This window comes from Podarcis erhardii, assembly GCF_964252035.2.
Source record: "Podarcis erhardii genome assembly, chromosome: 3".
In the NCBI taxonomy this organism is placed as follows: Eukaryota; Metazoa; Chordata; class Lepidosauria; order Squamata; family Lacertidae; genus Podarcis; species Podarcis erhardii.
The window spans coordinates 96,786,021-96,808,454 of record NC_138507.1 but is presented as its reverse complement, the minus strand read 5'-3'; the positions used below and the strand labels follow the sequence as shown (position 1 = coordinate 96,808,454).

The following is a 22,434-nucleotide window of genomic DNA, read 5'->3' as shown; positions in this document are numbered from 1 at the left end:
AAGGACTCTTCAGCTGTTGCCAATCATAGAGAGAAATAAGCATCATGGAAGCAAAAATTTCATTCATAGCCTTCAGCATGAAGAACTGCCTCTATCATGGAATGAGCAAGATTTGGCTGTTTGGCCCCCACTCCCTCACCCCAGGAGGTACTCAGTGGAAGCTGCTGCCTGACAACACCAGTATGAGAGCAGAATGCTGTCTGAATAAACCTGGCACCATATGGCTACCAAGCTATTATTATTTTTTCTGATATTACATTTGAATGTGATTGTATTCTTTTGTGAGTTACTTTGAGGGCCTTCTGGAGGCTATAAGGTGTGGTACCAGTATTCTAATCAAACAAACAAACAAATGTAGGCTTTGTCTGGGGCCATACACCATGTTTCCACATGCATCACTGAAATGTAAGATGCATCCTCAGACATTACACATCCAGTATTGTTGAGAATTACATTCTTTGCATTGTGGCATTGAAACCTACAGGGTTGACTATAATTCAAGAACAAATCATGCCATAAAACATGGGTAGACAAACTAAGACCTGGGGCCTTCTAAATCCAGCCTGCAGATGAATCAGCGTGTTTTTACATGAGTAGAATGTGTCCTTTTATTTAAAATGCATCTCTGGGGTATTTGTGGGGCCTGCCTGGTGTTTTTGCATGAGTAGAATGTGTGCTTTTATTTAAAATGCATATCTGAGTTATTTGTGGGGCATATGAATTTGTTCTTTCCTCCCCCCCAAAAATATAGCCTGGCCCTCCACAAAGTCTGAGGGACAGTAGACTGGCCCCCTGCTGAAAAAGTTTGCTGACCCCTGCCATAAAATAATATTTTGGACACTTTCTGTTCTAGTTAACATGTGATTATTGTACTGAAAACAATGGAATTTAGGAGCGCTTATCTTAGTATGCCCTAAATCCTTAACTTCAAGCACAACCTAAGCATCTGAGGAAAATGATAACATCATTGCTACTGAGATGATGATGATGATGACTGAATCTATATCTCACCCTTCTTCCTAAAGGAAGAAGCAAACATGTGTATGCAAACATGCTTTTTCAAATGAAAAATCAGTCAGGGACAAATGTTTGTAATACAAATAAAGGTCACATTACTCAAACCACTTAATCCAAGAGGTACCAAATTTAGCTGCTCCAAAGTCAAACTTTTAATTACGACACCATAAAGGACTGCCTCTAATCCTATTTGGATTTCAATCACATTTGGGGATATCAGTGCATAGATAGGAGAAGTGGGAATCACACACATACGGGCCCCATCTTCCCATTCACCAAATGTGTGAACAGGACCCAAGTACCTGCAATGTATATATATGTAGGCTCTTTGCATGAAATTAGATCACTGAAAAATGCAGACTCCCTGGTTGTATGGGGAGAGGAAAAGTTGTACCCGCGTAGATTTGTTCAGAATTTGAGCGAATGCATGGAGAGACCGTGCACTGATATACCATCTAAACAGAGCTTTTGTTTCCAACTTCTTTTATTTCTATAGTGCAATTTTAACAGGAGCTACGTACGCCCAACTTCTGTTTTTCTCTCAAGATCCCACCAGAAACAAAGACATAAAAGAAAGCTATTTTCAAGTGATCTAGTTATTGGGGGGAAAGGCATAGGCCTGTGACAAAATGAAAACATTTGGAAGAAGGTAGATTGCTAGTTTGCCTAGTGTTAATGCATTCCAGCAATGAAAGAATAAATGAGGGTTTGCTCTAATGACCCTCACTTGATGTTTAACCTTTGCATTCATAAACAGATATCTAGGAAATTTCTGCAGTAAGAATGAAAATGAAGCCAGATTGCATTACCTCTATCTGGAAGGTCAGAGGTTCAGATTACTAAAGTAATGAAACTTCAGCAGCCTGCTTCAGATCTATTAGGTTTGTCAGTTTTTATAAGCATGCTTACTTCAGGCATCCAATTATAAAATAAGGAGCCTATATTTGCTGAGAGTCACTAGCAAGTACTTACAGACAGATTTGCATGTACATATTGAAGAATTAACCCACTGCTCTGATGGACAGGTAATCTGGATTAAATAGATATGTTCCTTTTAAGATGACACAGCACAAATGTGTACTTTTGCATGCACAGAAAATCCATAACTCTCCTGGATGTGAAGAAGAGTTTGAACCAAAATACAGTACTGGCTTCAGCAAGTCATTGTGCCAATCTCCCAAGAGCTCTGAATCTATGTCTTATTTTGCTCTGATTTTAATTATAATTGACCACAACATACAAATTGTACAAACCAAAGATTTGTACATACATGGAGAGCAGGGGCAGACACAGCAGGCATTATCTTGCCTCTCTTCTATACAATACGTATATGGAATTTCAAGGTTGAAAAGGGAGCTGGTTTCTTCCCAGGTTTTGTTTCCATCATTTCGAAGGCATTTAGCTCTTAAACAAGATGCCAATGATCGTTCAGCTCACCTGAGCAATGTAAATCATGAAAATGGATGACTTGGAGCTAGCTCATATACGGATGACCTACGCTTGATGAGTGCAACTTCACTTAATGCTGGGGCGGCTAACCTTTTTTGGCCTGAGGGTTGCATTTGATATTGGTCAACCCTTTCAAGGGCCACATCCAGGGGTGGACATGCACAAAGCATAAGAGAGTGTGAACAAAGCAGGAACTGCTCAACCCAAATTCACTCTCTTGCTCGCACATCACACACATGCAGGGGACGCACACATACAGACTACACTTTCACCAAACATATGGTACACCTACAGACCACAAACCCACTTGGTAAACGCACACACACACACACACTTCACCTCCCCATCATCTCATTCCCACTAGAGCACTGTAGTGGGGAAGGAGGGATGGGGGTTAATGAGAGTCTTTTTTAGCTCTCCATCAATCTGTTCAGAGAGGGGGGGAAGGTTGTAGAATCCCAGGCTCCTCCCCCAACAAACTGGAATAGGAGAAGTTCAATGTTACCTACGATGCACCTCTCAGCTGCTTAACTGTGGCACAGAATGAGTTTTGTAGCAAGTCAGAGCACTCTGGAATAGGAAGGAGTATGTCAGTCTCTCCCAATGTTTCCCATGATGGCTCAAGAATAATCAGAGCTGATTGGAACACTCTTTACTCCCTCTAGGAAACAATGGTGGGGCAGAGGGATACTGATTCAATCACTGCAAATGATTTCACTGCCAGTAAGCTGAATGCGGGGAAGGTGGGTCATAAGAAACAGCTTGGCAGGCCAGACCTGGTCCTGTTAACCACCCTGGCCTATTAACTTGCATGTGTGAATATACCAACACAGATCTGACACCACAGATCAAACTTTCACATCCTTTTGATTGCAAAACGTTCCCTCAAAGTTCACATATTCTGCTGTCTGTCCTTAAGTGCAGAGAAATCAAGCAATCCACATACATGTGGGAAACAGCCCAGACCTGACTGGGAGTCAAAATAACAAGGGCACTTACTTGGGGTGGACCACTTCACTTCTATAGCAGTATGGTTAAGAGGTTGTGCAGTGACGTTACTTCCCTTCTTTGGAAAACCTGCCAATGTTGTAGCGACCACTTCTTCACTCGATGTGTATCCAACCTCATTGTGCACTATGGTCTTATATTCATATGTTGTGTACCTAAAGGATTAATACCATTAAAAGATATAGAAAAATATATATCCTTTGAAGAGTCGAGGCATGCTAAACATCTATTATTGTTCTACTAACCATGAAAAAGGAAGTCTGTTTTTTCTTTTCTTTTAAAAAGGTGCTTCTTTATACTGTTTGAGATCCATCGACAAAGAATTACAGGTTTGCTTTAAATACTAGGCCAATACTAGCACAGTAACAATAAACAAAGTAAGATGCCATATAGGATTGTTATTGTTTTCCAAAGTAGTGAGGGATTACAGCTCAATTCAAGATGCAATTACAGCAATGGCAAGCTGCCAGCACTTAGATATAAAGTTGATTCAATGGTGTTTTTTCCTCTTTGGGAAAACCCACTGATTTGAAGCTCTGCACCCCAGCCTAACAGTATTTGCCTTATGCTTCATCAGCTGATCCCAGCCAAATATAAAAACTCAACGTTTCAAATAATACAGCTGTGTAAGTTCAAGCAATGTGTGCTATAACTGCCAATGAATGAATGAATGTGTGAGTGTGAAAGGATAGCCTCATCTAAACACTATATTTTTTTAAAAAAAGTTATAACCAGAGAAAACTCTTTCTCCCTTTTAATCTCTTTCAAACAACAACCAGAGGTAAATGGTCAGAGCCTAAACACATAAAAGCTGTACACATACAGGTCCCTATTAGGAATTAGAACCCCACTCCTTCCCATCTATAAACTCAGTGGATGTGGAATTGTGCATGACAAATAACACCTTTGGGGCAGATAGCATCCTCAAGGTTACCTTTTGGTGGGAAAATGGCATTGTGGGGGGTGACCGAAAGAAAGCCTGTTCCAATAAGCTGTAATCCTAATCAGGATAATGCCCCCACCCCCAGCCATCTGCAGTTTTTGGAGAAAGAAAGTGGAAAGGTGGATGCATTCGTTTTTCTTTCTTTTTGGGGTGGGGTGGGGTGGGGTAAAGAGTTACACCCTTAACAAAAAAGCATACTTAATCTAAGTTGTACTTTGACTCGTATTCTTTCAAACTTCACTTCATCCCTGTAGTGGCAGCCAGTCTACAGTACTCCCACCATTCCCAGACTATCAGTTAATCCTCCCCTTCCTCCCTATGCTCATTAACCTCCTCAAACTTACTCCAGAGTCATCTGTATTTCCTACAGTGAGATTTCCTTCTGGATACAGCAACAAAATGACTGCAAATTTATCTTACAACACTGTTCTCAAACATCCTGCCCATGGATAATCTCTATATCTAGCTGTCTTTCAGAGAATCTTGTCCACTGTTGCTGATGCTGAAATGATACGTGATGTTAATGTTCCCTTTTTTGCTTGCAACCTAAACTTGCCTCTAAGAGAACAATCTCCAACTTGAAACTAGCACAGAGGGCATTTTAATTTCTCCTTCCCTTCTGGGTTTCCACCTCCAATTCACTTCAATCCCAGCAGCATTTGGTCATAGGTAGGGAAAGAAACGGATATCTGAATCTTTTCTTTACAATGCCAAAAGAAGACGGGGTGCTATATGGAGGTGGATAAAAGGCATGATAATAAGGGTTGGTAAGCCCTGACATTGGGCTCCTATTGGAAATTATGCCGTGACTGGCATAATATTAGCACATTGTTGAATTCCATCCTATGTTACTCCTCTCGCTGAATCTTATGGCAAAATTAGGTCACTCCCATAATTTATGCAATTAATTGGGTACATTGTCGTTAGTTATTCCATCTCAAAGGAATATTATTTGCAGAGTAAAAGGAACAACAGTGTATACTGATCATATTCAGCAGACTGGTGGTTTCTGTTCTGAACACAGGACGAATAAACAAACATAGGAAATTTCCGCTTCCATTTCATTTTTTGTTGGAATTATCCAACATCCCTAATGGCTGCCCCCTCCCCAGGCTGTTCCTTCTGAGCACTTCGACTGTTCCCCTCTACTGGATATCAGCTATTGGTGTCATAAAGCCTGTCCTGTAACCCTTGAGCTAGCCAGCTGTCCTCAGGTATGGTGGAGAACACTCTCCCGTCATCAGTGTCGAACACTGAGCTACCAGTCCACTTAAAATGGAAGGGGCTACCATCTTGTCCTTCACCTCAGGCAGCAAATGCCTTAGGCTAGCCTTGTTTCCTAGGCAAACACATCACTAATTTACAGTGCAGATCTCTGCTGCGCAGATGCCCTGCATGTCAATGTGTAAGCCGGTGCTTGTATGATTTGACTTTAAAATTAAATATGTGTAAATGGCTTGCCTGCTACCCTGGTTGTTCAAATCTTGCTTTCCAGAGCCTGATGCTCTTTAAAACAGAACAAAAATTGCACGCAACATGCAGGAGTCACAAAACAGCAAAAACCCAGGTGTGTTAATAATGGCAAATGCCAAAGGAGATGACAAAAAATATTTCATTACATAATTAACATGTTCACAACACAGAGACACGAGCAACACTTTGAACTATTAAGCATAGTCTATACAAAATGCCAGCATTTGTTTTTATAGTTTTTGTAATCTCACCTGCTAAGACCCTTATCTTCATAAAACCACTGAGTTCCTGAGTAAATATTGTGCCAGAGATTTAAATCTTCAGGGGGATTTGATGCAAGTGGCTGCTGGATTTTACGTCTCAGGAGCTCATATCTAACACAAAAGACAAGCAGAACGCTGGGATTATCTCAACTAATGTTATTACACAAAAATCAGGTTGCTTTTAAAAGTCACACACTATTTTGTTTTTACAACTGTAAAGTTTTTTTAAAAAAAAACACGTTTCAGGATTTGACATTTTTTGTAACTTACCTAATGAGTTTCAAAACAGATGACGATATGTTTCACAACACTTCTTTTATTAGGAAAAAAGAATCTGAGAGTATTTAATGATTTATAACATTAAACATTTGCATAACCTTTCAGGATAACTTGACTTAAATTTAGTACAGCACAGTTCACGTTAAGGAAGAAAAGCTCAATGGAATCTGTACAAGTGAATTCACAGTTGAAGCTATATCCACAATGCAAATTTAAACTGGCTAGAATTGGTTTAATTACAACAGCTTCGAAGCTGGAAGCTCATTGTGACTGAGAGTTGTGACAAACAGGCTTGAAACCAATGACCTTTGGGGATGTGCCTTACTTGTCTCAAGAATTCTCTTGGCCCTACTGTAACCATCACTACCTTTATTTTTGATGTTCCAAGGTGAATACCAGTGAGTGTCAGCAGCCAAAAAGACAGCATCCACAGACAAGATAGAGGTATCAGCAGGCTCATACCCCTGACCTGTAGGAAAATATTGGTGGGGGAAGAAATCTAAGAGCCCATCATCAGGACTGAATGTGTTCAATAACCATTGTGTATGGTGTGAGATAGCTAAACAGGGGTTATAGGTATGGAGTATCTTGTAAAAATATACAGCATGCTGACTGACTGGAAGAGTGAATGGGAGAATGGAAGGTCTGACTTATTCCTCCTGATTTCTGATTAAATTTAAGCGAATTTATAAAATAAATTCTAGGATTGTACCATGCACAGTTTGGTTTTACCAATGCATACAGGGCCATTGATAAAACACCGCAACAAAAGCAAGCTTGACGTGATTGTACGCATGATTGCGCCAAGATTTGTCTTGTGCAGTGTTTTACTAAGGCACACTTCCATCTTCAGAAAACATCACACAAAATGGCGCAACTGTATCTCCACCTCTCCATCCCACCAGAACTGAAAGAAGCTGTACAGTGGTCAGCCAACATCTAAAAGCAATAAACTGAGATCAATAAAATGAGGGGTCCTGTGAGTGAATAGTTCTCAAGAGAGCTGACATGTCCTGAAGGAGAAGGTTCAAAGTCTGGGGTAGTCACTGATGCCAAACTCTCACCTGAAGCATTGGTTGCTCCAGTGGTAAATAATGCCTATGCCCAGTAACAGCTATGACTGTTCCTGAACCAAGATAATCTGGCCACAATAATTCATGCTTTGATAACTTTCTTTATAAATTACTACAATGCATTCTACATGGAGCCACCCTTGAAGATGATCTAGAACAGAGGTGGCCAACTCCCAAGAGACTGAGTTCTACTCACAGATGTAAAAACTGGCAGTGATCTACCCCCTTTTGGGGGTTCAGGTCAAGGTTGTTGAGCTTTTTTTAGAAAGGGGGTAAAATGTTGAGCTTTTTAAAGGGGAGCTACAGTTGTTCAGTGTCCAGTGATCTACCAGTGATCATGCCTGGTCTAGAAGATGCAGCTAGTACATAATGTAGAATGCTGAGAGTTGTCACAGGAAGCACATCACTCTCATTTTAAGATACCAGGAACAATTCAAAGCGTTAGTACTGTCAGCATCGCCCTTGAGCCAGTGTACCAACTGGACTCATGCACTACAGCCCCAACTGGGCTAGGCGAGCTGGGTAGCACTGCCAGAGACCTCCTTTCCCACAGGAACAGGTCACAGTGCTGTGGACTCACAGCTTGGAGCTGAGAGCACCGGATTCACTGTCTCAATTATACAGTCGTTGCGCAGCAGCGTTTTGCAGAGTCTTGCAGAGTATAAACCACTCGGAGAGCAGCTCTGTAAAGTATCCTCCTTTATTCTATAACTACAGCTATAATACAAGACTATATACAGAGCTAAATATTCTGAGCATAAATCAATGCTATATTCTGAGTGCCTGCAGCTGCTCTTAGCAGCAATCTTATCTATAAACACGATCTCTTGCACTCCCTCTCCGACACACTGACTGACTCTCTCTCTCACACAGAGACTGACTCACTTGACTAATTAAGTAGAGAGCAGTACATTGCTCCTCCTCTCTGTAGAGTCAGCAGAGACCTCAGGAGATAATCAGGAGATTCTTGGGTATGGGAGGGGTGAAATCTCCTCAAGTACTAGGTGTGCAAACCCCTAAATTATTTGGGACTCAAGTACTTGAAGGAGTGCCATTCTGCATATCCCGCAACCTACAGTTTACAAGGCCCTTATTTCAGTCCGTTTGCTGCAGATGCCAAGGAGAGTGGGAATACACTCTACTCTGAAATTCCCTCCCAGGGCAGACCTCCCAGATCATGTTCAGGAGGCATTTGAATATGTATTTATTTGTTCAGGTCTTCAGAAGGGGAGAGGTATTGTTAATTTTATCAATGTAACTTTAATTACTGTATATATATATATATTTGATTTTAGGTTGTTAATATCTCTGGGCACCCTTCAAGGAGGAAGGGAAGGGAAGAAATGTAACTAACTAATAAATAAATAAAATATGTACAATCTCAACACGTCCAGTTTGTTTTTTGTGATGTTTCATTAAGGCCCACAGATACACACATGCATTGGTATTAAAACTCCACCCACAGATAATCTCGATGCAGTTATATGTATGATTACATTCAAATATTTGTTTGCTATAATTAATCAATGTACATGTGAACACTGGCAATGTAGATTAAGGAACTGAAGGAACTTTAAACCACAGTAAACTGCATATACACAGCACTGTATAAAATTCAGAAATAAATACTAATAGACAATTGTTGCATTGGAGCACATTTAGATTAGGCTATTTAGGAATGACAATGAAATAAATAAGCTGTGGATTGTGCTCCTAATATAGCTTTGTTATAGTGACTCAGTTCATCACCGCCACCCTCAGTTTATTACAGTCAACAGACCAGTGTTTTGGTTGAAATCAACTATAGTAAAGGGACTCAAGATCAAGTATTGAAATTTCAACTCATTAGTGGATTGCAAGTTTGTTTCTCTTTGTATAAATTTCACCTCTATCCCAAGAGAGCAACCAGAGAAACTGAATTCCAAAGTTAACATCACCAAAATATGCTGCTGTCTTCACATCATAGGAACCATTTCAATGTTATTAGTTTATCAATGTCAACAGAACCATCCTCTCCTCCCCGCCTCCCAAAACCTGCAGAATTATTTAGTTCTGGTTGGTCTCTCTGTAATTTGATGTAGAAGCCATGAGAAATATCACAATCTTTTAAAGCATTGGATAGTGACTGCGTACAAATCGCCTCCACTGGTGGCAGGTGCCCTATCCTCTTCTCTCCCCAACACATTGTGCTGAGCAACTGCTTCAGTGGTTGTTCTGGTTGGAAGCAGCATGGCACACCATGAAGAAAATGAAGTTTTTAGGTGCAGGTTATGTTGTGTTGCTTCTCTTACCACTGGTGAGAGAATCATGCTGTAAATATATACACTAATGTAGATTGCTTCCCAAACCTGACTATTTTATTATTCTGCAATGCATGCAATTAGTCTGTTGGAATGGCTCATAGTTACATATTAAGCAAGAAAGAGAATAAGATACCATAACATATCCATAATTTCCTTTTTTCTGAAGTCCAGAGGGTCATTCCAGGGCTACACTGGAAGAACTGCTTTTTAGATAGGAGCAGGAAGGTCTAAGACAGCCAACATAGAAAGATTGAAACTTTGACTCTACAGACATGTGGTGCGTTGGCAAACTCTTCCGCACCTCCATTTTTGATCAGCTCTTTCTCGCTCCATTGTTATGTTGGCCAACATCAACTCAAAACAAAAGTCTTTGGGATCTAAGTGAAGGTGGCTGAACTTCCAGAAAAATATGGAACCATCTTAAGGACAGAAAACACATCGCAAAAAGGATAACACACAAATGGGAATTCTGCTTTCATAGTGTACAAATCTAGAACTACAATCTGTTCCAGGCTGATTTGTCTGCCATAGGACACCTTATGGATTATATTGGGAAGCATCTCAGGGCCCTGGAGAAGCCTACTAGTCCTCAAATGATGAGAAAATATCCCACAGAAATACTCAACATCTCCCTGGTCCTGTGGTGGGCCAGCAGTCTTCTCTGCCATTATGGAACATTTTACTTCAGGAAACCCTGGAAACCTTCCAAAGAACCCTAGGGTTCCTGAGACCACAGCTTAAAACAATTTCTCTGGGCATATGTAGAGACCCATATTTTCATTAAGTTGCATATATTGCTATTTACATTACCTTATGTGGGGCCCATTGGGCCTGGATGGTGGTTGCCAGGAAACAGCAATAAATGATTCACTGATTGGGGTCACAGACAATGGACTAATGCCTTGGGGGAGGGTTGAATGAGTCATCACATATGTAGCCAGACTTTCTGTGCATCCTCCAATATAGCCACCGCCACCAGAGCAAGCCACTATGGTGACTGAATAGTTTGTGAAAGGGATCAGATTGGTTACTAAATGGTTCATTGAAGATGATAAGTTGCTGGTAAGGGTGATTCGAGGGTCTGGCATGCGGATCTCATAACTAAGTATTTCTCCATTCAGTATGAAAGGAGCCTTCCAGGAAACCTGGAAAAAAATAAAGTTTTTTTTCTTTAAAGAAAGAGAATTTTACAAGATTTAAAAAACAACAACTCTCAAATTAGCACAGCTCTGACAGCAATGTTTTCTTCTAATATGGCTTATTCTAGGCATTTGCTCCCAATCATTTTCAGGTCACTATTTCACATTATATGGCCATGTAAAAAAATGAGAAGAAGAATTGTCAGCAGTTCATGGATCTTAGCATGCTACCACCAGGGCCGGCCCAAGACATTTTGGCACCTGAAGTGAACCACAAAATAGCAGCCTCCCCACCAGGGAAGAAGGGGTGAGTGAAGATCTACATCAGGAACAAGGCAGAAATAAAGATCTACATTGGGAATAAGGGTGGGAGAAGACCAGCGGCACCTCCTCTTCACCAAGAAGCTGCATGGTCTAGCCCCACCCACACTGTCATGTTAGGATTTCTCCTAATTCCTCCTAATATGTAATAGTTCTCTACATGTACATCTGTTCACATGGATATGTCTTTCAGGCAACATTAATCAGGGAAGCACTGACAAAGTGCATAACAACGGCTGTGGGTGGGGCTAGTCCATGTGACCCTATGATCACTCTCTGTGTATTCCTTCAACGTATGGAGGGGGCATGTGTGCCTCCCTATAGAGAGCAGCCATTAGGGTGTACAGATTTAAAATAGACTCCATAGGGTGGCATCTATTTTGGACTGCATAAGACACAGACCTCCCCATAGTAAAATGTGAAACAAAGGGAACCTAGCTGTTTATTATTTGAAAGATCAAACACAGAGATGGGCAATGGAATATGCTTTTATTCATCCATATGCTATATACTCTCCTTCATCATTTTTTATTCTTTAAATCAACGTTATTGCATTAATCATTCTTCCGCTATACAGAATTTGTAAACAGAATAGCCTTAATAAAAATAATATTAACAAACCATTAATCAAATAATTAATAATTAAACAATTTACTGACATTACCTATGAGTAATGTTAGACACTAACCAACTAAAATAACTAAGATTATCTATTACGATATTATCAAGGGCCACATATGAACAATATTGAGAAATATGTTAGTACAAAGTAGGAGGGCAAAGTTTGAGTATTTTATACTCAACGTTTCATTTATAATTTACATACCTTTGTAAACTATCAATGAAATATTTATAATTTAATTGAATAGGTTGCTGGACTTCATTTCCCATTATCCCTGACCATCAGCCATGCTCACTGGGGTTGATAGGAACTGGAGTCCAGCTATAGTCACAGGACCACAGATTTCCCATCCCTGCTTTATAGAGTATATTAATGTCAATCAGCTGGTAAAATGTGAGTGCTATAAAATAAATAAAATCTTAACAGAATTATTAAAGATCTTTTTCCTAGTCCTCAAACAATTCTTGACTCTGACCACTCTTAGATCAGTAATTTCACAGTTGAAAATATATCAATGTATAAATGGGCCAGATTTCAAAAACCGCCAGGGAATAAATAAATGCCAGACGCTAAGAACTCATTCAATTTTTAGGCTGTGATACTTGTAAGGCACCTAGCCGCAGAATTTTTTAGCAACACTGAAGGTCCTGGGTAAAAAGAACTTGGAACAGTATTAAAGAAAACATTGTTAACTGCAACTTTTAAATCACAGGAGCAGGAAACAGCTTAACAGTATCGTCGTGGAAAAGATTTCACTCAGGCAAGGCTTAAAAATTCCTATTCAGTTTTTTGTTGTTGTTACTCCTAACTCACAACATGAAAGTAAATGACAAAAACACCACACAAAAACAAATCTAAAGCTAGGGGGAGGCAGAACTGAATCCATCCTAGTTATTTGCATTATCTTCATCCTCCCTAATGAAACAGTGTAAAATCATCCAAGCAAGGCAATATTATGCTGTAATTTACAACATGAAAGAAAAGATATTTCTTCCTGCTACACCTTACACGTATTACAATGCACAACTAAAACCCCAAGGTGGCAGTTGACCATTCCTCTCCGAGAATCAGGTGACTGTAAAAGGAGGATGTAAACAAGAAAGACCACAGAAAACTGTAATGCTTTTATGTTCCTGGAAGGGATGTGAACAGAAGCTGAAAGTAGCAGGTGTGTGCTGGTTATTAATAAGCTGCCCTGCACTAAAATACAGCACTGTTCCATTCTGCTGAAGTATTCCCCACCTAAGAACACAGGTCTTGGTTTCACTTTGTAGGAGAAACAAGAAAGAAACCTTTCTTCCCCTACTTCAACCTTCCCTAGCCTGGGGTCTGCCTGGTGTTTTGTACTACATCTTCCAACATCCCTGGCCATCGGTCATGATATGGGGAGCTGGTGGGAGTTGTGGTCCTGAACATTTGCAGGGTACAAGGCTGCAGGAAGCTGCTTATACCCGCACAACTACTTCATGCACACGAAAGCTTTTGCCACAATATATTTAGTATCTTCAAAATGCCACTGGTATCATCATTTTTGTTTTGCTGGGCAACAGCACAGCTACTCCTTCAGAACTGGGGATGCAGATTTACTTGGACATCATCTCATTCTACCTAATTATTATTGGTCAAACCAGCTTGGAAGAAAACACACTCACCAAAGCCTCAAATATTTTTCTCAGTGTCTTGTGATGGTGAACAGCAAAAGCTATTATCGAGATCTGTCCGCTCCCCCCCCCCCTTGTCCTCATTTGCCTGTGTCCTGTGATGTCAACCTCCATTCATTTAGAAGGAGTATTAAAGAGTGGCTGCTCTTTCTAGCATCCATCACAGAAGCTATTTTTAAGATGTATAAAAAGGACTCTTTCTCAAACACCCTCTTCTATTAAGCCACCTGCTTTAGTCAACCCCTACAGGAGTCATTTAAAATAAAGCTTAATTAATCATGCTACTTGAGTGCCTTGCAGCCATTCCACATTTCTAGGGCAGACGCCCAAAATCTGATCAGGTAGCTCTTTCATGTCTATCAAAGAGCAAGTGCTTGTGAGCCAAGAGAACTTGTTACAGAATTGGCACCAGCAACTATTCCATTGTAGCATGGAGTGTGCTACAATCTCTACAAAAAAAAGGAGAAATAATAGCTACAGAAAACTCTTCCTGCAAAGGAAAAACAATTGCAGATCTGCACAGAAGAAAATGCTTTTGCACTGCTCAAAAAGTCCTCTGGATACAGTATGCTGGGTTCCAACTCACAGTGAGGATGTAGAAGAAATTCAACTTGATGAGGATTTTAATGCCAACCTTCCTGGTTTGCAGTTTCCAAAAGAATACACAAACTGAATCACAGCTATCCTTTGAAATTCGCAGTTTTTTAAAATGCAGTTCTTAACCAAACAATGTGCACAAAATGGTGCATTTGGGGGAATGTGTGTATAAAATGCATATATTTGTAGAAATAACATATAAATGACATTATATTAGGGGCATTACTTGCAAAACTGTGTATATTCAGAGAAATTTTCAATAAGATGCTGATGAATGTTCATGCACTTAAAATACACTGAATTGCTAATTCTTGCAGAAATGTGAAGAACTGGCCTCAAGAATGGAAAATGAGTAACTGAGAAAAACAAAAACTGACAAATCCATTCTTAACTTCAACCTCAGAACTTCTGGCCTTGCCATGACTGGTGACACTGTGTATGAAACTGTTATGTAGTGATTTTTATGCTTGTGTTATTGACTGATATTAAGTTGAGATGGATCTACCATCACAATATCTGGCTTGAGTATATTTGGTACTTCACTTACTTAACAAAACTTCTCTTGTAATTATACATTTATTGTAATTATCTTGTCTTAACCTGTAAAAAATTTAAAAATGTAATTCATACAGGTTTGGATCCAGCAGAGTCAACCAGAAGGTGTTTACACTCATGCAAAGGGGCTGGATGTCTGTTTCTGCTGGTTTTCCTCCAACCCTACAGCTGCATTGCCCATGCTACACTGAACACTGTTCTACAGAACTGAACAGGCTTCCAAGAAGTCAGGGAGCAACAGCAGGAAGGAACAGGTAGGAAAGTCCATTTTGGCAAATGGCAGCTAGTCAAACCTTTCAGATTTCCCGAGACTTAAAAATGTCTTCTATGAACTCCTCTGCTGATGCAATGACTATAAAAGTGCCCTCTAATATGACAGGCCTGGATGCAAAATGCTAATTTCTATGGGAATGACTGTAGCTCAATAGTAAAGTACATCCTTTGCATGCAGAAGCTCCTGGGTTCAATCCCAGGCATTTTCAGGTAGGGCTAGGGAGGACCCTGGCTGCCAGTCGGGGTTGAAAATACTAAGCTAGAAAATAGGGAATCAACTTCCATCTTTTCAGACTTGTAAAGTTGCTTGCCACAACAAACAAGATGAATTTTAACAGGGAGAAATGTAAAGTATTGCACTTGGGCAAAAAAAATGAGAGGCACAAATACAAGATGGGTGACACCTGGCTTGAGAGCAGTACATGTGAAAAGGATCTAGGAGTCTTGGTTGACCACAAACTTGACATGAGCCAACAGTGTGACACGGCAGCTAAAAAAGCCAATGCAATTCTGGGCTGAATCAATAGGAGTATAGCATCTAGATCAAGGGAAGTAATAGTGCCACTGTATTCTGCTCTGGTCAGACCTCACCTGGAGTACTGTGTCCAGTTCTGGGCACCACGGTTCAAGAAGGACACTGACAAACTGGAACGTGTCCAGAGGAGGGCAACCAAAATGGTCAAAGGCCTGGAAACGATGCCTTATGAGGAACGGCTAAGGGAGCTGGGCATGTTTAGCCTGGAGAAGAGGAGGTTAAGGGGTGATATGATAGCCATGTTCAAATATATAAAAGGATGTCACATAGAGGAGGGAGAAAGGTTGTTTTCTGCTGCTCCAGAGAAGCGGACACGGAGCAATGGTTCCAAACTACAAGAAAGAAGATTCCACCTAAACATTAGGAAGAACTTCCTGACAGTAAGAGCTGTTCGACAGTGGAATTTGCTGCCAAGGAGTGTGGTGGAGTCTCCTTCTTTGGAGGTCTTTAAGCAGAGGCTTGACAACCATATGTCAGGAGTGCTCTGATGGTGTTTCCTGCTTGGCAGGGGGTTGGACTCGATGGCCCTTGTGGTCTCTTCCAACTCTATGATTCTATGATCTGCCATGGGGAAGGTGGTGGATTCTGCTGCTTAAGAAATGCAAGTCAAAAATGGAAGTTCTTTGGATCTCCTTGCCATAGTAAGCAAAATGTCTCCAGAGTAGAGAAAAGAATAGTGATCATCTTGTGCAGGGAGGACAACAAAGTTCTTGACTTGTGCAACAAAAATACAGCACTGTAAATGTTTTTTTTTTTTAAAAAAAACCCATACCTTGCAGTGCTTGTTTCTGCTGTTCTTTACTAAGTTGGATGACCTTTAAGGTGAGAATTTAGTAATGTATGAAAATAAGAGGGCACATTCAATGTTTTGGTGTTGACAACAACAGTACACTGATTTGAAGCTCAGTGTGAAGACTAAGAAAGAGGGTGCCCAAGAGGAAGCTAGAATAGGGCAGCTTCTGGGAGAGATTAACTAATTCACTATAATGATTCAGGAAGCTGTCATTTAAAGATCAAAGCACCTTATTTTCTCCATCACAAAATTTAAAGGGATAGAAATTAGCCATTTCCCTCCCATTAAACAGCTATAACCTTGGGAAGCATTTCTTTTTGACATAGTCAAAACCTTTCATGTTAAACAGAATAATGTTTTCTGAGAAAAAGGCACCTGGTTAAAAAAAACCCACCTCTGCTGGACCTGGACTATGTAGGGGTAGAGTTACTGTGAAGGAAGGAATGTGCTTTCCTTCAAGGCACTGGGCACTGCAGTTTGTTAAGGATAGCTGGGAATTGTAACTCACTGAGGGGTAAACTACGGTACCCAGATTTCTTTGAGGAAAATAAGGTTTTGAATGTGCTTTAAAGGTATAGCCTGAGGTATGCCAAAGTAGAGGGTACAAAATTTGTAACCCACCAAGCAAAATGCAAAGCCACCTCCCAGTCACATATGACAACGAAATGTTGAAGGAAGTAGCAGTGGCCTGCTTTTTTTAACTACTTCCAGAATAAACATTCAAGCCAAAATGAAGGTTCGAGCCAAGTAAAAGAAAGCTGTATGCTACTGGGAATGTTACAGTAAAGCTCTTCAAATGTTACATATCACAAAACCATTCAGGATGATTTATGACTAAATAAGAAAAATTAATATGTCATTCTTTATAATATATTCTGCTTCTTTATACATTTGCTGGAAATGGGACATATAATCAAAGAAAAATAATCACTACTGGAATTAGGAATTACTCAGGGAATCTTCCTGAGAAGCTACGGCTATATGTTTCTGTCAGTACCTAATTTTCTACATGGGAAAGTGGTGGGGCTTAAGTAGCCTGGTGGACTACATGACCATATCCTGTGATGAAAACCAGGCCAGGATTTTTCCCTTTCTGGATATCAATAAGGAAAGTCCTATATACTTAAGCAAGGTTCTAGCAGACAAGACTGGGAGTGGTAAAACAATTTGTACATGGACGTTTGGATTGCCCTTAGCCTTCCTCATCCAGGGAGGAAAAGTCATGTATGGTAAAAAGTTTCCATGTGTCTGGCATAGAGCATAATTCTGGTCTAAGAATCTGCACGAGAGATCTGTGGAACAGTTAAGCTGTTCTAGCATCTTCTGCAGGCTACCTTTCAATTGTCATTTGTCTAAAGTGTTGTTATGGCATTACACAATCTATGTCACATTTCTGCAGCACATTCATTCATTCATTCATTCATTTATGCACTGCTCAATGCAACTTGCAAAAATGTTAAATCACAGTATCATCTAAAACAATGCATTCAAAAATGCTGCAATGCTTTAAATTGAAATAATACAACAGAAGCATGTAACAAAAAAGTAAGATGTACATATGCAGAAAGTCACTGCTGCACTTGAACACCATATGTCACAAATACAAGGTATGAGACCTGTGGACTGGGAACCTGGAGGGGATGAAGAATCTACTGAACACACATGCTGCTATGAAATGGCTTCTTCACTATTAAAATACTCAGTACAAAATAAGTGTAGAGCTGTATCAGCACATCTGTCCAACACCTGTTCTGTTTCTACAACAGCTGATATGTGCCACATATACCCTGCAGGGGTATGAGATGCTGTGTGAGCAGGGCATGTACTCATTTTTTCTTGCATTGCCCTTTTTCCCTATATAGACAGAGCCAATACAGCATGCTGGATACAGTAGGGCAGGAGCTTTGGTTCAAGCTCTGCCACAGACAAATTACAACAGACAGGAAGAGATAAGACACAGACAGGATTATATCCATTTAAAAGTGTAATTGAAGTTCTTGACAATGATAACAATGACAATATATAGATTTTCCACTGTTATAGAGGGAATGTAAATATCATTTCTAAACAATTTTCACTGTCATGTTCTTCTCTTTTTACATTTTGTCAACAGCTGTAGTTTCTGTTCCTGACCTCAGATGAACAGGTGAACAGTGGGAATTTGGCTCCCACTTCCAACAGAGTGATCCAATATCCCTTAGCGCTGAAGCATGTTCACATAGAGCACAGAGACTGCAGACATAGTGTTCATTCTCAGCTTAATAAACCATGATTTATTAAGCAAGAATTATTTAATCACATCACTTTATTCTCGGTTTTCTACAAGGTATTACCAATGTTTCAATCAGGTTTTAATATAGTCAGTTTGATACACAGACCTGCACACATTCTGATCTCTTATTGTAGTTATATGACTTCTTGTCTTAAATACTAATTTTCCTATTTTCTTACAATGTACAGGCAACTCAACTTATGTGGGGGTTACATTCCAGGGATAGCACATAAAGCCAAAATCACATACAGTCAAAACACAATGGATTCAATGGCAGGTGGGCTTGTCAAAGTCCCCCCCCCCCCCGCCCCTGCGATGCCTGCTCCATTTCCATCCCATTTATTTATTTATTTAGTCAAGCATGTAAAACTAAATGCATGTAAGTCACAAGTTGCAAGTTGCCTGTATCAAATGGTTTTGATGTATTCCTACCCACTTTCGTATAAGTATTCTTTCCATGCATCACAATAAACCCTGGTCTATAATAAATTACATATTATGCTTACCTTTGCAACCACAGGTGGAGTTCATTTGGGCAGTGATATGGGTGCAATACATTTCAAAAAGTCTGCAGCATTTTCACCATTTTAGATATAGACCTGCTTATCAATATTTCAAAATGTGGTTCTAGATTTTATCATTTGACTTGTTTCTGTTCATATATTCAAATTGTTTAGCGTAAACTGAGTATCTACATGCACTCTCATTATTCAAGAGGACTAACCATACCATAAATAGCACCCATAATTTAAGTGGCTGGTCTCTAGACTTATGCAAACGTCCTTTGTTTTGTGCTCTAGTGAGCAAGCTACTGTACCGATGCCTTTTGGCACTAGTACAAGACTGAATCCATGGAAGCATGTGTGTATTTACACAAAAGAGGCTTCTAAGCTACAAAAATCCCTCTTGTTTGGTTACACTAATTTCCCTTGAATGAAGTTTGTATGCAAGCCAAAACAATGGTAGTTATCCTGTCCTCTAGAGTTCATTCCCAAATGAAGGATGTGAATAATTGAAAATTTCCTAGGTAGTGCTCTAAGGCTGTTCTTTCCTTAGTTAGTCAACTTACACATTGATTTTAACTCCTTTAAAGATTTAAAACAAAGCAGATATTTTGACACATATTTGAAAACACAGAACATTTAACACTCACAGCAATTAGCATTTTAATAATGTCTAGAAGGGTAGGGCTGTTCATTTTTTGTTCTCTCTCTCTTTTGTATCGTACACATTTTAGTCTGGCTCTGGGATTAAAATTAAATGCCCCCACAGTAGTATTCCAAGTATTTCAGGTGTGTGAGAGAAATCTGGAAGCATTTCAACAGCATAATAAAGAACAGAATATTATAGATGGGAGGACAGGAATAGGCTGAGATCTTATTGGTTTGAGGTTAAACACTAAATGAACATATCTAACCCAGGAGTGGAGAACTGGTGGCCCTCTGAGTTTCAGTGAACCACAGCTCCCTTTAGTTCCAGCCTGTATAACCAATGGTCAGGGATGGCAATATCTGGAGGGCCACAGGTTCCCCTACCCCTGACTTTTTCCTGGTATAGAACTGGCATCTCACTGACTTTGGGGGTCGCTAAGACCCGGAAACTGTACGCCAGCTCCCTCGGCCATTAAAGCGAGATGAGTGCTGCAACCCCAGAGCCAGCCACGACTGGACCCAATGGTCGGGGTCGCTGTACCTTTTTAAAGCTGAGTACGGACAAATGCCGGGACACGGGTGGTGCTGTGGGTTAAATCACAGAGCCTAGGACTTGCCGATCAGAAGGTTGGCAGTTCGAATCCCCACGACGGGATGAGCTCCCGTTGCTCGGTCCCTGTTCCTGCCAACCTAGCAGTTCAAAAGCACGTCAAAGCGCAAGTAGATAAATAGGTACTGTTGCTATCAAAGGGTTAAAAGGTAGCAGAAACGCTCTAATCACTGAGCAGCTGGAGGTCATTAGGCTTCCAGGAACATGAGTTTGTATAAATAGTCTTCCGTGTGTTTGTTCTCCCCCTTCTCCCCTTTTGGGCGTATTTGCTGATATGTGTGGTTCGTCGCCGGGTTTTTTTGTTTTTGTAAATAAACCTTATCTTTGAGTTCCAAACCGCTTGCTCCAAGACTCCTCTTTGAAAAGAAATACTGCCTCTCCTGCCCTTCTTAAACTGCTGCGCGAAATGCTCTGCTGTAGTGGGACTTGTGACGATGGAAGCGCACTGGGCATTTACATTAAACTAATTAAAGTTTAATGGGACAGGTTATGGATGTTTGTACGTCAAGAAGGAGCTAAGGAGTGCAGTTCAGAGTGATTTATGCAAGGACTGGAGCGAAGTCAGAAGCGGTTGCCGACAACGAAAGCCTTCAAAGCAGCTTGAGTCCTGCAACATGCCTAGAAAAGTTTTAAACAGGCACTGAGCAGTTTGTACTCACTGGAAGACGTCTTATTCCTCAAGGAGCCACCTCAGCAGCTGGGAGACGGTCTACAGGTGTGTGAGTATCGTTCCTAAGCCCCAGGGAGGATGGCAGAGTCCCAGGAAAGTTTTTCTGTCCCGTTTACGCGACTCAATGGGAAAAATTGGCAAGATTGGAAGGCTAGAGTAAGGGTTTGGTTGCAAGCAAAAGAGTTGTGGAGTTGCACTGAAGCACCGCCTTTACAGGCAGCTGCAGACGCGTCTGCAGAAGACAAAGCAGCAGCAGCAGCTTCACAGAAATGCGATAGGAAAGCCCAAGGTCTACTAGTTTTGGCAGTGGGACCAGAGCAAATGCCTTATGTTTCTGAGTTAAAGAACACGCATGAGGGCTGGATGGTTCTGCAGCGGTTAAATTCCAGAAACACTGCGGGGGCCAAGATCCATGCTACAAGATGTTTGTTTGATTTACGTCTCCAACCGGGAGCGTGTGTGAAAGAACATATTGCCAAAATGGTGTCTGCCTTTAATCAACTAAGACAGCTGGGCATTCCTTTCTCTATGGAGCAGCAGTCATACATATTGTTGTCTTCTCTTGATAAAAGCTATGAGACTCTAGCTCTAACTTTGGAAGCTATGCCTTCAACTGAATTAACCCTTGAATACATTTCATCTCGGCTTGCAGATGAACAGGATAAAAGGCAAAGAGAAAGAGGTTTGTCTTTAAAGAGGAGTTATGCTGTGCCTAAGAGTGTTGATGCTGAGTTTGAGCACACAGTAAATGCTTTTGCAGCTAGACACTGTTTTCGCTGTGGTTCCGCTTCCCATCTAATCAGGAATTGCCAGAGCGGTTTAAGGTGACAAGTGTATACGTAAATATGGCACAGTGTGAGCCAGATAGCTATATGGAAGTACAACAGCTTCCAAGCTCAGAAGCCGTAAAGTGGCAGGAAGCAATGGAAAAAGAGATGGCTTCAATGAAGTCTCTCGGTGTGTTTACAAGTACAGAGCTTCCGAAAGGGCAACAAGCTGTAGGTTGTCGATGGGTATATCGTTTAAAGCCCACAACTACTGAAGAGTTGCAATATAAAGCCCGACTAGTTGCAAAAGGGTTTTCGCAGCGCAAAGGTGTTCACTATTCTCAAATCTATGCCCCTACTTCAAGATCGGAGTCACTAAGAATGCTTTTAGCCTCTTCAGCTAAGAAGGGAAATAAGCTGTTTCATTTTGATGTCAATGTGGCTTATTTAAATGCAGACTTACAGGAGGAAGTCTATATGACACCACCACGGGTTTTGAAGGAGACAAGCCAAACCAGGTCTGGCGCCTACACAAATCCATTTATGGGTTGAAACAGTCCGCCCGTAATTGGAATTCCTGCTTAAACAATGCTCTAGAGAGCATGGGGTTCAGAAAGAGCGCAGCAGATGCGTGTCTTTATCTAAAAGGCTCGGGATGTG

At 40.6% G+C, this 22,434-nt stretch overlaps 1 protein-coding gene and 1 long non-coding RNA gene across 8 annotated transcripts in view; one reads left to right on the top strand and one right to left on the bottom strand.

Annotated features, from left to right (window-relative positions):
• Nucleotides 1-22,434, bottom strand: part of USH2A (usherin) — a 437,539-nt gene that overhangs the window by 145,174 nt on the left and 269,931 nt on the right. For all 7 annotated transcript variants that reach the window (XR_014154517.1, XM_081854411.1, XM_081854412.1 and 4 more), the window contains 3 exons: nucleotides 10,619-10,953; nucleotides 6,142-6,264; nucleotides 3,466-3,629 (listed from right to left, as the gene is read on the bottom strand). Coding sequence is in view for 6 of the 7 variants with exons in the window: in XM_081854411.1 (XP_081710537.1) it covers nucleotides 3,466-3,629; nucleotides 6,142-6,264; nucleotides 10,619-10,953 (622 nt within the window). In the remaining variant the exon portion in view is untranslated. The remainder of the gene's footprint in view (nucleotides 1-3,465; nucleotides 3,630-6,141; nucleotides 6,265-10,618; nucleotides 10,954-22,434) is intronic.
• On the top strand, nucleotides 10,782-14,951 carry LOC309338141. The gene is made up of 3 exons (XR_014154754.1): nucleotides 10,782-10,870; nucleotides 14,466-14,584; nucleotides 14,781-14,951. It is a non-coding gene; the product is annotated as an uncharacterized lncRNA (long non-coding RNA).